General features: G+C 34.0%; 1 protein-coding gene across 1 annotated transcript; it reads right to left on the reverse strand.

Moving 5' to 3' along the window:
* Positions 1 to 4,361: 4,361 nt before the first annotated feature.
* On the reverse strand, positions 4,362 to 5,309 carry LOC121016679 (olfactory receptor 14A16-like). Its single transcript, XM_040454397.1, has one exon. It carries the CDS (start codon positions 5,307 to 5,309, stop codon positions 4,362 to 4,364), a length of 948 nt encoding a protein of 315 aa, XP_040310331.1.
* Positions 5,310 to 17,177: the final 11,868 nt, after the last annotated feature.

The raw sequence follows: 17,177 nt of genomic DNA on the forward strand, positions 1-17,177 counted from the left end.
ATCTGGTATATATATTTGAGGGTGCAAAAATTTTGGTTTTAATTGTTTTGTTATTTATATTTATAGCACTGTGTATTGTTTTTCCCAAGTTTGTAAAATCTGCTTTCATTTAAAATATTTACCATGAAAATCCAAGAGGAGAACACAGACAGCAACCTCTTTAACCTCAACTGTAGCAATTTCTTACTAGACACATCCCCAGAGGCAAGGGAAACAAAAGCATAAATCAACTATTGGAAGTTCACACACACACACACACACACACACACACACACACACACACGTTCTGTCCAGCAGAGGAAGAAAAAATCATCAAAACAGGCTACATAAGGGGAGAAGATATTTCCAAATGACATATCTGATCAATTGTTAATATCCAAAACATATGAAGAACTTATCAAACTCAACACCCAAAAGCCAAATAACCCAGTGAAGAAATGGGGAATGGGCAGAAGACATAAATGACACTTTTCCAAAGAAGACATCCAGAAGGCTCACAGACACATGAAAAGATGCTCAGCGTGATTCATCATCAAGGAAATACAAATCAAAACCATGATGAGATACCACCTCACACCTGCCAGAATGGCTAAAATTAACAACTCAAACAACAGCAGATGTTGGTAAGGATGCAGAGAAAGGGGAACCCTCTTATACTGTTGATGGAAATGCACACTGGTGCAGCCACTCTGGGAAACAGCGAAGAAGTTTCTCAAGAAGTTGAAAATATAACTACCCTACCACCCAGCAGTCACACTACCCTGTACCAATAGAATATGAAAATACAGATTTGAAGGGGCAGATGCATTCCGATGTTTATAGCAGCACTATCAACAGTAGCCAAACTATGGAAAAAGCCCAAATGTCCATCAACTGATGAATGGATTAAGAAGAGGTGGTATAAATACATAAAAGAGACTATTACTCAGCCATCAAAAAGAAAGAAACCTTGCCATTTTCAATAATGTGGATGGAACTAGAGTGTTATGCTAAGCCAAATGGGTCAGAGAAAGATATATACCATACGTTTTCACTAATATATGGAACTTAGGAAACAAAACAAGGGAGCAAATGGAAAAAGAGAGAGATAAGGCAAACAAGAAACAGAGTCTTAACTATAGAGAACAAGCTATGGTTACAGGACGGGAGTGGGATGTAGAGATGGGTTAATAGAGGATGGGGATTAAGGAGTGAACTACTTGTGATGAGCACTGGGTGTTGTATGGAAGTGTTGAATCACTTGATTGTACACCTGAAACTTATATTACACTGTATGTTAACTAGCTGGGATTTCAATAAAACTTTTAAAAAAAGAATGAAATTAGATGTTGTATTACACCACACATGAAAGTTAACCCCAAATGGATTATGAGTTGACTTGAAAGAGTAACTAGAAGAAACATATGGAAAAAAGCTCTTTGATATCAGTCTTGGCAAAGATTTTTCAGCTATGACCAAAAGCACAAGCAACAATTGCAAAAATCAACAAATGATACTGCATCAAATTAAAAACCTTTAGTTGTTTGTGACATGGGAGAAATTATTTGTAAATCATATTTTGGATAAGGTGTTGACATGTAAAAACATTTAAAAATCATATAATTAAAATGTTTTAACTAAATATGGATATATATAAATATATATTAAAATATATACCTACATTTAATTAATTAAACATATGTAAATGGAAATAAACATATGTGAAATATAGATTTATAAATAAAAGTATATAAAAATCATCAGCAAACAATTTTTAAATCCATTAAAACCTGGCAAAAGACATAAAAGTCATTCCTCTGAGGAAGACATATAAATGGTCATCAAGTATATAAAAAGGTGCTGAATATCACTAATAATCAAAGATATAGAAACCGAAATCACTATATGTCACATGATACACATTATTTGCCTTTTATCAAAATGAAAGTTGAAAATAAGTGTGGTGAGACTGTACAGAATAGTAGATCCATGTATGTTATTGAAAGGCATGTAAATTCCAACACCCGTTATGGAAAACAGTCTGAATGTTTCCCAATATATGTATTGTATTGTATATGTGTTTTCAAAATATGTATTAACTACATTTTTTCTATCCATTTTATATCAATGAAAAACAATAACACTTTTGTACAATGATGACAACAAATGTTAGCAGCTATATGTTTATTACAGGGTTCAGATAAATGTTGATTTACAGTAATATACAAATATTTTTAAAAACTTGCAAAAACCACTGGAAAATATTGGAAAATAATACCCACTATTAGAGAATAATATCAAAATATGTCTTTAGCTAATACAGAATAGTTTCTTTGTTAAGTTTAGGTGGTTATAGTGTTAATTATTGGCTAACTGACTTAAGATTCATTTCTTACCATTTATTGATTCCAATTTTTTTGTATAAAAGTCAGTAGTAGTTATCTTTCAGAATGTTTATGCGGAAATAAAGGAAATAATTGGCAAATTCACATGTATAACTTAGATATACTCAGAAATCTCATCCTCATCATCAAGTTCTCTGTTCCAAGACTAGAACAAACTAGCATCACATCATCTCCAACATTATCACAAAGAGGAAACATAAGGGAAGAAACTTATGGGTAAAAACTAGTGAGATGCCAGAGAAGAAAACAACCAAATAATAAAGAAATTATGCTATAATTGATGAAAAATCTGGGAAAATTTTTAAGAAAGAAGAAAAATAAATATGAGGTAAATGAGATGGACAGAAAGAAGACATATAGAAGGTCAAAAGTGTGAAGATAGTAGGGGGACATGAAGGGAGAGATAATGGAATAAAAGCTAAGATAGTTTAAAAGTAAATTGTTTTTTTTTATTCAAAGGTATTCATACACATAAGTTAACCAGAAGTACATTTAAAATAACAAGAAATTGGGGCGCCTGAGTGGCGCAGTCGGTTAAGCGTCCGACTTCAGCCAGGTCACGATCTCGCGGTCCGTGAGTTCGAGCCCCGCGTCAGGCTCTGGGCTGATGGTTCGGAGCCTGGAGCCTGTTTCTGATTCTGTGTCTCCCTCTCTCTCTGCCCCTCCCCCGTTCATGCTCTGTCTCTCTCTGTCCCAAAAATAAATAAAAACGTTGAAAAAAAAATTAAAAAAAAAATAATAAGAAATTAGGAGCGCCTGGGTCGCTAAGTCGGTTAAGCATCCGACTTCGACTCAGGTCATGATCGGTTTGTGGGTTTGAGCCCCACATCAGGCTCTGTGCTGATAGCTTAGAGCCTGGAGCCTGCTTCAGATTCTGTCTCCCTCTCTCTCTGCCCCTCCATTGTTCATTATCTGTCTCTGTCTCTCAACAATAAATAAATGTTAAAAAAATAATAAGAAATTTAATGTTAAAAAACAAGCATAAAAAGAAATAATTAAACTAAGAAATAAGTGAAAACAAACATACTAAAATTTAGAAAGTAAATTAAACTTTACTTTCAATTTCTTGCTATACAAATTTAAATTTCTACATAAATTTATGTGAAACATAAAAAGTTCAAAAATAAATGTATAAAGAATAAGTGTAGGAATAAAACGTGTTGTCTTTTTTAATTATCCTGTTACTGGATATGTGAGATTAACATACTATTTTTTTCTGTTTGGATTGCATAATGAGTATTGTCTCCTTTACAAACCAATTTCAGTACTTTAAAAAATGTCATTATGTGACTCTCACTGACACCAGCTAACATTATACTATACTTACAAAATTTTTCAAAGCCTGTTATAATTGTAATATTTGCAAGTCTAATATTGTGAGACTAATTTAATAAATCAGTTAAAATGAGCTTGTAATATTATTCTTGCCAATACAAAGAAAGGAAAAAAAATATAACAAATTTGGTATTACTGGTTTTCCATAACTACTGCAAGAGTAAGTTAGAAAAAAATTGCAATCTGTGACTATACTAAATTGTGTAAAATTTGAAATTATCATAAAATATTCCCAAGTGAGAATTAACCCAGGGCTTTTTGGGTTAAATTTGAAATGAAAAACAATATTACGTTATACCAGGGGCCTATTGATGTGAACACAGAGATTGAAACATTTCCCCTGAGTTAGAAATTGCTAAGACACTCCACCAACATTCAGACCCATGTAACCATGTAAATGCAGCATCCTGTGAAGCAGTACCAATGATACAATGGATATCTAATAACTTTACAACAATTTGTATTAACCGGATATTTTGAAATTATTTGAATTTGTATTGGAAAATATTTTTATTTGTAATTATTGAATTACATGTACAAATCAATAGTTTGATGCTACCAGATCACTATTATTGATAACAATTTGAAGGTAGGTAATAATTTGAAGTTAGTAGGTATCAGAGACATTGACATTTTGCATATTTATATATTTGGTATCATTTTCTCACCCAAAAATTTTCCAAGTGCCATTTTCATGTCCCTGTTTCTCAGGCTGTAAATTACAGGATTCAGGCTGGGAGGTAACAGAGAATATAACACAGACATAAAGAGGTTCAGTGATGATGGGGATTTTGAGGTTGAACCTAAATATGCAATACATCCAGAAAAGAGGAACAAGGCTACCACAGTTAGATGGGGCATGCAGGTAGAGAAGGTTTTAAACCTGCCTTGTGAAGAAGGAATTCTTAGAACTGTGGAAATAATATAAACATAGGAAGCAACCATTAAAATAAAACATACAAAAGCAAAACAACAACTAACAATAATAAACATATATTCTAGACTTTGCTCCCCAGAACAAGCAAGAGTAAGCAATGCTGGAATATCACAGAAAAATTGATGCACCACGTTTGGCCCACAGAAATGGACAGAGAATGTACCTGCAGCATGAATGGATCCATAGACACACCCACTAAACCATGATGCTGTCACCATCTGCACACAGGTACCTCTACTCATGATGGCCTCATAGCACAGGGGACAGCAGATGGCAGCATAACGGTCATAGGACATCACTAGAAGGAGGGAAAACTCTGTGCCAGCAAAGAAAACAACAAGAAAAACCTGTGAGGCACATCCCACAAAGGAGATGGAATGACTGTTGTTCAGAGAGTTCATGATGGATTTGGGGACAGTGACAGAAATATAACAGATATCAATCAAGGACAGATTTTTCAGGAAGAAATACATAGGGGATTGGAAATGCTGGTCAATGGTAGTGATTGTGATAATGAGCAAGTTGCCCATCAGTGCTTCCAGGTATATCAGCAAGAAGAATGTGGCATACAGTCTCTGAAGCACCTCATTATCGGGAAGTCCCAGGAGCAAAAATTGTGTTACTAGGGTCACATTGGTTAGTTTCTCAGGCATGATGATTCTTTTATCTGGAAACATAAGAAAAAAAATTTTTGTCATCTTCAGAATCTGTCTCTTTTTGTTGGTTCTGTTTTCAGTTTATTGTGAAGTTATTCTGAGGTAAAGCAAATCTTGCAGACTATAATTTCTTCAATGAATAGAGAAAGTATTATATTAAGACAGTCATTTAGTCAGATGAGGAATATTTTTCCTGTGATATCCTAAAATTTATGCACAAAATAGAAAATATTACCTCAGACATCCATAGATGAGGGATTTTTTTTTTACCTTGATGGAATAGGTTAAAAGTAGCAGGAAAATTTGGAATGAAATGGGTAATTTCTTTACCCATTCTTGGAAATTTGCTTTAGTTCATTGTGAACTGTGTTCTTGGTACATTTCTGGTTTATTTATGCTTCAAGTTTGTATTTAAGATCTAGTTAGTTAACATACAGTGTAGTATTAGTTTCAGGAGTGCAATTTAGTGATTCACCACTTACATATAACACCCAATGTTCATCACAACAAGTGCCCTCTGTTATGACCATCTCCCTTCTAGCCCATCCTCCTCCTACCTTCTCTCCAAGAAAGCTCAGATTGTCCTCTATAACTAACAGTCTCTCTTATGCTTTGAAGACTCAGTATGAATAATGGGGAGGTTATTTCTCTACTTATCTCTATCCTATTACAGCATAGGTAAATAAGGAGGGAAGACATGGGTAGAGCTGAATATTATCTTTGTATATTTCTCTGTGACAATGATAGAGACTGTGACAATAATATACATTTTGAGTGTAATCACGGTCACAATAAAATCACTACATTCATACCAAGACTTTAAGAAGAAAATATGTAAGATTTATTTGAAGTCAATCAAATCCAAAAAGTATTTATATATTATGAATTATGTATTTTCCTTCAATAAAGACACATGACTACTAGGCAGCTAATAAACAAAATTAAAATACAATACTATCTTATTTTCATGAAGGAAAGTGGAATGTAAACGGTGAAATAAACTTACCTACTTAGACATATCAACAGAGCTGGAATTACATTGGGATGCTTATAATGAATGCATAGAGGTTTGAAAGAAATTCACTTGCCTAATACAAATCCAGTTTCCCTAATTTTAGGAGTCAATTATTTAAGACACTGTGGACCTTAAAGAGAAAAATGAAGCTAACAAAGTACACTTTCTCACTTCTGAATCAAAGTTGAAAGCTGGATCTTTAGTCCAACAGGTAAAAATTTCTGTTTAAATGCTGCTATTTCTCTGGTTTCCAGTGCATTGCTGAATGACAGTCTCCTCTCCGCTGGAGCACAGATTCAGTGGGCACTTATATGGGTCTTAGATTTTTGTGTGTATTTACAATTGACTAACTAGAATGAGAGCTAATTAACTGCATTAACCATATGCTCTGATTGTCTCATGTTGTCATCACATACAATATGATGTTGGAAGTGCAAGCAATTAGGTCCACATTGAGATTTTTTTCCCCCAGTAAGGCTGCATACCATGAAACCTTCTAATTAGTAACAAGAATACTGTTAATAGATCTTTGTGAAACTTTACTTTGTCAGGTAACAGATTGATTTCAGTTCATAAACTAATATTTTTAAAAAATTTTAATGTTTATTTTTGAGAGAGAGAGAGAGAGAGTGAAAGAGAGAGAGAGAGAGAGAGAGAGAGAGAGAGAGAGAGAATGGGAGAAGGGGAGGGGCACAAGGAAAGGCAGACTCCGAATCCCAAGCAGGCTCCAGGCTCGAACTGTCAGCACAGAGCCCAACGTGGGGCTCAAGCTCGTGAACCATGAGATCATGACCTGAGCCAAGTCGGACACTTAACTCACTGAGTCACTCAGGTGCCCCTATAAACTCATATTTGAACAAAAGTGATTGACTCTTTTTATTTTGCTAATTATTTGATTTTTAAAAATATTTGTCATAAGCAGGACATCCTTCCTTACACCATATAAAATATGTAAGATATAAGATGATGGAGAAACTTAAATTCCCTTTTTTTAAAATCTCTGCTGTATTTTATTTCATTGGGGGGAAATATCAGATATGTTACCTGTACTCATTTTTTGCAGTTTCCTGTGTATTTGGAATATACAAATGCAAAAGGCATATACATTGATATAAGTAAGATCTTACTAGGTTTTTTTTACTGACTTTTTAAAACATTTTTCAGAAGCACATAGAATACTATTGCAATTTAAAATTGATTAATTGCATAACTAAACTCATAATTCTTCATAAAAGTCAAAATTATTCCCAATTCCAAATTTACCAATGTATGTACAGTAATTAAGTAAAATATCAGGAAGCCTGGGTGGTTCAGCTGGGTAAGTGTCTGACTTGATTTTGGCACTCCCGGTTCATGAAATCAAGCCCCTTGCCAGGCTAAGTGCTGACAGTGTGTAGCCTGCTTGAGAGTCTCTCTCTCCCTTTCTACCTGTTAAGCCCTCAAATTAAATAAATAAACATTTTTTAAAAGGTAAGTAAAATGTCATTTTTTCCCACTTAACTCTTGGCTACTATATACAATTTATTTTCAAGTCTTATACAATTTGACTGATGTTACCAAATCATGGAATCAGAGTTTTATAACATTTTACCCCCAAAAAGCACCAGTTTTGACAATTACCTATGGATAAGAATGTCTTTGCTTGAGCCCAGGAATCCAGTACCAAAGGTCAAGCAAAGCATTATAGCAAAGTGTCCATGACTGAATGCATTGAAGAGGGAAAGGGAATATTTCACTCTACCCATGTCACCATTTTCCTATGGCAGCACAGATCCATGTCAAGAGAGATCCTCTTGCTTTAAAATGTCTTCCAAAGAGGGAAGTAAGAGCATGTGAATAAGCACTCCTATCTCTACATTATGTGGGAAACTGCCAAAGAGACCATGAACAATACTGAGGTAATTTCCAAAGTGAGAGGTGGGGACATGCCTGAAACAGTGAGAAAGGCCAGAATGCATCAAAAGTAGATGGATCCTATTAGCCATTTCAAAGACTCCATCATGAAGCACATACAGGAGCCATTTGTTACATTACACATGCAGATCTTCCAAGTGGTTCATGGGTACCCTCCATGCTCTGCATGCTTCATTCACACACACACACACACACACACACATCCTGCCTTATGGCCAAGTCCCTGTGCATTTATCAGAGGGAAACAAAAAAAAAAAAATAATGAGTTTGCAGACAGTGAGTGAACATGTATATAAAGGTGACCCAAATCTGTGGGATTAGAATGAGTACATAAACTTAAACATTCAGCATTACAATAGGGAAAACAAATAAGAGGTTTCCAGCACTTATCTCACTTGGCAGGTGGAAGAGAAGGCATAATATCTTGATTCCTCCAAAAAAGGAAACAGGAAGTGTGGAGTCTGTATATAGAAGAAAGAGATTTGGAAAAACCTGAATACCTAGCAGGTCTGACGGATGATAGTTCTTGCTTGATGCCATCCATTAAAGACTAGAGGAAGACTACTTTTTCAAGTGCAAGACAGTAATATAAGACTTGAAGGAATTTGAAAAATCCATAAAATATACCACCAAAGGAATATAATGATTTTCTAGTAATTGGTCCCCTCAAGATAAAGAATTCTAGTTTGCCTCCTAAATAATTCAAAATATCTATTATAAAGAAGCTCAGTGAGAACTACAACAAATCAACAGAGACAGAAAACAATAAGAAAAAAATAGAATTCAAGAGAGGGAAATCATAAAAATGAACCAGATGAAAATTCTGGAGCTTTGGAGAATAGTAAATGAAATTTTTAAAAATTGCAACAGAAAAATCAAGAATAGATTTGATCAAACAAAGAAAAAAAGGTACTGCAAACTTGAAGACAGGTCATATAAAATTAACCAGTCAGAGGTGAACACACAAAAAGAATGAAAAAGAGTAAAGAAAATTAACACAATTGGGCGCCTGGGTGGCTCAGTCAGTTAAGTGTCCAACTTTAGCCCAGGTCATGATCTCACGGTTTGTGAGTTTGCGCCCCACATCAGGCTCTGTGCTGACAGCTTGGAGCCTGGAGCCTGCTTTGGATTCTTTGTCTCCTTCTCTCTCTCTGCATCTCCTCAGCTCATGCTCACACTCTGTCTCTGTCAAAAATAAAATTAAAGAATTTTAATAAAAAAATAAAAAAAGAAAACTAACACAATTAGGGAATATCATCAAGGAAATACACACACACACACACACACACACACATGCACACATGCACTACAGAAGCCCCAGAAGAAGAGAGAAAGTGTAAGAAAATGTATTTAAAGTAATACTAACTGAAAATGTCCTAAATCCAGAGAGTGGATGGACATCCAAGTTATTAAAGCTCATGGTGCCCAAGATTTATAATTAAACTATATAAAACAAAGACAAAAACATAATTTTATAAAAAGAAAGAAATTCCTCACATACAAGGTAACAAATAATCTATCAGCATATTTCTCAGAAGTAAAAATACAGGCCAAATGGTCCCCTGTGGCTCAGTCTGTTAACCTCCAACTTCAGCTCAGGTCATGATCTTGCAGTTTGTGAGTTCAAGCCCTACATCTGGCTCTGCACTGGTGGTGTAGAGCCTGCTTGGGATTTTCTCTCCCTCTTGCCTTCTCTCACTCTCTCTCTTTCTCTGCCTCTTCCCCCATTGTTTTCTCTCTCTCTCTCTCTCTCTCTCTCTTTCTCTCTCTCTCTCAATAAATAAACTAAAAAAAAGAAAAGACAAAGAAAGAAACAATACAGGCCAGGAGAGGTAAGAAAGAAACAAAAATCAAAGAAATTAAAGAGAGAAAGAGAAGAAGAAAAGAAAGAGAAAGAAAGAAAGAAAGAAAGAAAGAAAGAAAGATCCAACCAAATATTCTTTACCTATAACAGTTGTTCTTCAGAATTGAGGAAAAATAATTTCCCAAACAAACAAAAGCAGAAGTAGTTTAACATTAAATCTGAATTAAAATAAATGTTAAAATGAGTTCTACAGGCTTAAATTATTATAAAAAACACTAATACATGAAAATATATAACACATTCATAAAGGTAAGTATATAGTTTGATGCATCATTCTCTAATACTGTAATATGGTTGTGAGTTAATCACTTAGCTTTCATATAAAGGTTAGAGGGCAAAACTATTAAAATAACAATAGCTACAATAATGTGTTAATGGACACACAATATAAAACAATATATATTTCAATATCAAAACAAACGATGTGAAGGGGAATTAAAGAAATAAAATGTTGGTATATGATCAAATTTATCAGTTAATATAGATTGTTATAACTATGTTTTAGATAAGCCCTATAGTAAACACACAGTAGACACACACACACACACACACACACACACACACACACACAATGTATAGTAGATGAACAAATGATAAACAGAAGGAAATTAAATGATAACACCACAAAAATTATTAAATTACAAAGACAACATATGTGAAACAAAGGGATAAGTAAAATAAAAATCAGCCAAAAAATAATAAGATGATAATAATAATTCAGCATTTAATATAATTACTTTTTTTTTATTTTTAAGTTGTGTGTTTATTTTATTTCTTTAAGGAAATGTATTGTCAAATTGGTTTCTTTTTTTTAAATATGAAATTTATTGTCAAATTGTCAACACCCAGTGCTGACAGCCAGTATTGTCAACACCCAGTGCTCATCCCAGCAGGTGCCCTCCTCAATGCCCATCACCCACTTTCCCCTTCCTCCCACCCCCCATCAACCATCAGTTTATTCTCAGTTTTTAAGAGTCTCTTTAAATGTAAATACATTAAATACTCCAATCAAAAGACAGAGTAGCTAAATTGATTTTAAACTTGAAGACACAACTTTATCATGCCTACAAGACTTAACCTCAGCATTAAAAGTACACAGGCTAGAAAGGAGGAAATGGCAATAGTTATTCTATGCAAGTGGAAATCAAAAGTGAATAGGGTAACCATATTTATATTAAACAAAATAGGCTTTAAGACAAATATTGTAACATAGATAAGGAAAGTCATTATATAAACAGGTCAGTGTATCAAGAAGGTATAACAATAGTAAACACATGTGCACCCATTATAGAAGCACAAAACATATACAAAGGAAATATTAACATATCTGAAGAAAGAAATAGAAATTCAAAAATAGTAAGGGACTTCAATATTCACTTTCAATAATGGATAGATCATCCATGTAGGAAATACATTTTTAAAATGGACTGGAGCTATACTTTAGGCCAAATAGACATATAAACATGTACCTGTTATTTTGTCCAACAATAGGAAAATAAAGATTTTTCTCAAGCCCACATGGAATATTCACCCACATAGATAATATGTTAGGCCACAATAAATTTCTTAAAAATTTAGGAAGGCTGAAATTATACCAAATAACTTTCTTTTATTAATATGTTATTTCACATTGGTTGATTTGCAAATATTGATCCATCCCTGCAGCCCAGGAATAAGTCCCACTTGATTGTGGTGAACATATCTTTAATGTACTGTTGGATTCAATTTACTAGTATTTTACTGAGAATTTTTATATCCATTTTCATCAGAGCTATTGGCCTGTAATTTTCTTTTTTTGTGTGTGGAGTATTTGTCTTGTTTTGGAATCAAGGTAATGCTGGCCTCAGATAATGGGTTTAGATGTTTTTCTTCTATTTCTATTTATTTGGAAGAGTTAGAGAAGAATAAGTATTAACTCTTATTTAAATGTTTGGTAGAATTCCCCTTGGAAGCCATTTGGCCTAGGACTGTTGTTTTGTGGGAGGTTTTTGATAACTGATTCAATTTCTTTTCTTCCTACGGGTCTGCTCACATTTTCTATTTCTTTCTGTTTCAGTTTTGGTAGTTTGTGAGTTTCTAGAAATTTGTCCATTTCTTCCAGACTGTCTCATTTGTTGGCATATGTTTTTTTTTTTCATAGAATTCTCTTATAACTATATTTCTGTGGTGTTAGTTGTGTTCCTTCCTCTTTCATTTGTGCTTTTATTTACTTTGATCCTTTCCTTTATCTTTCTGGTAAGTGTGGCTTTGGGTTTATCAATTTTATTAATACTTTCAAAGAAACAGCTTTTAGTTCCTTGATCTGTTCTGTTTGTTTGTTTGTGTAGCATTTATTTCTGCTCTAATCTTTATTTCCCTTCCACTGGCTGTAGGCTTCATTTACTGTTCCTTTTTTTCCTCCTTTAGGTGTAATGTTAGATCGTGTATTTGAGACTTTTCTTGCTTCTTTCCGAAAAATATTGGAATATTTTTAGAATAATAGGTACTAACTCTTCTTTAGATGTTTGGTAATAATCACCTCTGAAACCATCTGGTCCTGAACTTTTGTTTCTGGGGAGATTTTTGATTACTGCCTTAATTTCTTTGGTAGTTTTCAGTCTGTTCCATTTTTATATTTCTCCCTGCTTCAGTTTTGGCGGTTTATATGTTTCTAGGAAAGTATTTGTTTCTTCTCAGTTGGCAAATTTGTTGGCATATATGTTTTCATAATATTCTCTTTTCACTGTATATCTGTGTGTTGGTTATTTCTTCTCTCACATTTGTGATTTTATTAATTTTGGTCCTGTCTCTTTTTTCCTGGATAAGTCTGGCTAGATGTTTATAAATTTTATAGACTTTTTCAAAGAATTAGCTCCTGGTTTCATTGATCTCTCTCCCTCTCTCTCTCTCACTCTGTCTCTCTCTCTGTCTCTCTCTTTTTTCCCTAGGTCCTTTGAGAGAAAGGTTGGGTTGTTTATGTGAGATTTTTCTGTCACTTTATATAGGCCTGTATTGCTATAAACTTTCCCCATGGAACCACTTTTTTTTCCCTCATACAGAGGTTTGGGGACATTGTGTTTTCATTTTTACATGTTTCCATGTACTTTTTATTTCTTCTTTGATTTATCTGGCTGATCCATTCATTGTTTTGCAGCCTGCTATTTAACTTCTATGGATTTGTGGTCTTTCCAGCTTTTTCCTTGTGGTTGACTTCTAGTTTTATAGTATTATGTTCAGAAAATTTGCATGATATGATTTCAATCCTCTTAAGTTTGCTGAGGTTTGTTTTGTAGGCCAATATGTGATACATTCTGGAGACTATTTCTTATGAACTTGGAAAAATGTATATTTTGCTTTTTTAGGATGCATTTTTCTGAATATGTCTGTTAAATCCATTTTCCAGTGTGTACTTCAAAGTTTTGTTTTCTTCCTGACTTTAAGATTAGATTTTTCTGTTCTAGATGTTCTAGATGTAGTAGGCAGTAAAGTCCCCTTGTGTTATTGTATTTATTTTGATTAGTTCCTCTGTTTGTTATAAACAGTTTCATGTATTGGAGTACTCCCTTGCTGGGTGCATAAACATTTATTATCCTCTTGCTGGATTGTTTCCTTTATTATAAAATGTCTTTCGCTGTCTCTTTTTACAGTCATTGTTTTAAATTTTATTTCATCAAAAAACCCTATTTTTTTCTGAAATATGTATTGTGACTTTGTCTTTCTTTTGACATTCATTTTCACGATAAATAATTCTACATCCTCTCACTTTAATTCTCCATATGAATTTAAGTCTGAAATTGCTCTCTTTGAGGCAACATATAGATGGGTCTTGTTTGGCTTTTTTTGTTTTTTTGTTTTTGTTTTTTTTTAACTCACATTCCAGGGAATTACTGATAGATATGTATACATTGACTTTTATTAGTTGTTTTGTGTTTTTTTCTGATCATTTTTTTTTCTCTCTTTCATGGTTTGCTGGATTTCTTTGACCATATATTTGGGTTTTGTTTCTTTATTCTTTGCATATCTATTATTGGTTTTTGATTTGTCATTACCATTAGGTTTGCATATAACATTTTCTGCATATAGAACTCTATAGTAATTTGATGGCTGTTTAAGTTTCAACCTGTTCTGTATTCCTCTCCTGCAAACGTTTTTGGTATGTGGTGTCATATTATTACACCCTTTTATTGTTTTCGTTCCTTGCCTGATTTATTTTACAGAAACACTTATTTTTACTGGTTTTGTGTTTCCTACTTTTATACTGTATTTTTGGTCTTTCCTTTCCTCTCAAAGAGTCTCCTTTATCATTTCTTGCAGGAGTGGGTTAGTGGTCATGAACTCCTTTAGTTTTTATTTGTCTGGGAACTATCTCTCTTTCTATTCTGGATAGAGAATTCTTGGCTTCAAATTTTTACCATTCAGCACCTTAAATATATCATGACACTCCCTTCCAGCTTGCAAATTTTCTGCTGAAAAATCTATTAATAACCTTATGGGTTTTCCCCTACTATATTCCTGTCTTCTTTTGTTTTGCTGATATATATTTTCTTCTTTATCATTACATTTTGCCATCTTAATTACAATTTGTCTTGGTGTAGATCTGTTTTTGTTGATTTTGTCTGAGACTCTGTGTGTCTTGGATCTAGCTATCTAATTCCTTCCCCAAATTAGAAAGTTTTCAGCTATTATTTTTCAAATACATTTTTTTGCCCCTCTTTTCCTCTTTCTTCTTCTTCTGGGATCCCTATAATACAAATACTATTATGTTTGATGGAGTCACTGAGTTCCCCAAGTCTATTCTCATTGTGCATACTTATTTCTCTCCTTTGTTCAGTTTGATTACCTTCCTTTACTCTAGCCCTTAGGTCATTACTTCATCCTTCTGCTTCTTCCAGCCTGGTGTTCATTCTATCAAGTGTGTTTCTCATTTTGTGTTTGAATATTTTATTTCTTTTATGTTATTCTTTATCTTTGTGTTAAGGGTCTCACTGATGCCTTCTCCTTTTTTTCTCAGGTCCAGCAAGTATCTTTATGGTCACTACTTTAAATTCTGTATCAAATATGCTACTTATATATGCTTCACTTTGATCTCTGGGCTTGGCCTTGTCTTGTTCTTTCATTTAAGAAGATTTCTTTATCTTCTCTTTACGTCTAAGTGTCTGTGTCTGTTTCTGTGTGCTAGGGAAGTTAGACACAACTGCTGTTCTTGAGGGTAATGGCCTTATGAAAAAGATGTCCTTAGTGATCTGCCACATAGTGTCCTCTGTTCCCCAGCATCTCATTCATGTTTTATGTAACATCTCCAATGTGTGCTATGTGTACTCTGCTGTGTGTTCTGGTCACTTTATTGTTTTCAGGTCAGAGGATCTGCAAAGGCTCTCTTTGCCTGTTGTGGGTGATATTTTGTCCCTGGCCTGAATGGGGTGAGTTTTAACTAAGTATGCTCTGGTCTGCTTGTGAAATATGACCTTTCACCACCTTTGCCAGAAGTGAGGCCCTGCAAAACTCTTGGATCATGAAAAAGTTTTGGCAGGGGCTCATTCTTGTCTTCTATGGGAGGGAGCTCACCATGCTGAGACTGAAGCAAGTGTGACTAGCAAGGCCAGTTCTGCCAGAGCAGTAGAGGGTGGAGGCTGGGTGTAAGCAAGTGAGGTAGCAAGGGTTGGCATTGCACTGGTTCCTGCAGATAACCCTTTGCTTACACTGAAGGGTTGGGGAGAGAGAAATTGTACCTGCCAGTTTTGTTTGTTTGTTTGTTTGTTTGTTTGTTTGTTTTCTGGAGGACTATCTTCATAAATTTTACTTGTCTGGGACATGCTCTGAGATGACCAAATATCATCCCCGCCCTGTGCCCCAAGTGCTGTTTAGATTATTATTTCCATACTGTGTATGTACAGGCTGTTTTCCCTGAGTCCTCTCTAAGAGCAGCCCTATGCCTACTGGTTCCCCCCCAGGCAAACTTGCTGACTTCTGCAACACCAGGTTTTAAGCCCTGCTGGTTTTAAGTCTCACAAAATTCGACCCCTGTCACTTTTCCAGCCAATTTCTAGGGGGATTTGTGGCCCTGTGTGAGTTCTCCTGTGTGGTAGACCATCTCTCTTTCTTTTCTGACTACAGATACCTCCCCACCATGGTCTCAGGATCCACTTGTCCCCTGAACCACATCTCTGCACTTCCTATCTTCTTCAATATGGCTTCCTATTTATCTTTAATTGTGGAGTTTCTTCTGTCAGTCTTCAGGTTGATTATTGAAGTATTTAGGTATTTTTACCTAGTTGAATTCATGGGATGAGGCAAGCCTGGTGTCTTCCTATTCCTCCACCATCTTCCTTTCTCTTAACCATTTCAATCTAAATTAGATTCTATTAAATTAATTCAAAAAATGTGTGTGAATTTCTACTACGAAGTGACAAGTGTTTTCCTTTATCCTGTATCTCTAGCCATATATAATTTGAAATCACCTTTTATTTTTTGTAAATGTCAACCTAGAAAAAAATTACATTACATTCTTATTATAAATTTCATACCACTGAGTATCAGTTGATTCAGCACATAATTTTTTGCTAAATAAATGTTTTATTTATGTGTATTTATTTTCCTATTTATTATTATAGGATTATATATGCATATATATGCATATATGTATATCATATATATGCAATATACACATTCATACTGTATGCTTTATATATATATATATATATATATATATATATATTCAAATTATACCCTGTATACTATATATTTATTCACTGTTTAGAATGTTGCAATTTTATTAAACCTAAAATATTTATGATTGAATTCAGTCCATGATCATATAAATATATAAAACTACCAATAAAATAAGGAATTATTAGATAATTTTCCTTATAACTGGAGCAAATAAGGTTGAGAACCATCCATGTGCTCAGTATTTAATATGACAGAGTTTATAATCATTGAAATTGACAAGGAAATGATATTAAAGTTTATTTAATTGAAAAAGAGAAAATAAACCTTCTATTCTTTACAGATGTCATATTTTCTTTCTTTTTTTTCTTTTTTTTATATATATATGAAATTTATTGTCAAATTGGTTTCCATACAACACCCAGTG

Source organism: Herpailurus yagouaroundi, unplaced genomic scaffold (genome assembly GCF_014898765.1).
Source record: "Herpailurus yagouaroundi ecotype Mexico unplaced genomic scaffold, PumYag 212, whole genome shotgun sequence".
NCBI classification, from domain to species: Eukaryota; Metazoa; Chordata; class Mammalia; order Carnivora; family Felidae; genus Herpailurus; species Herpailurus yagouaroundi.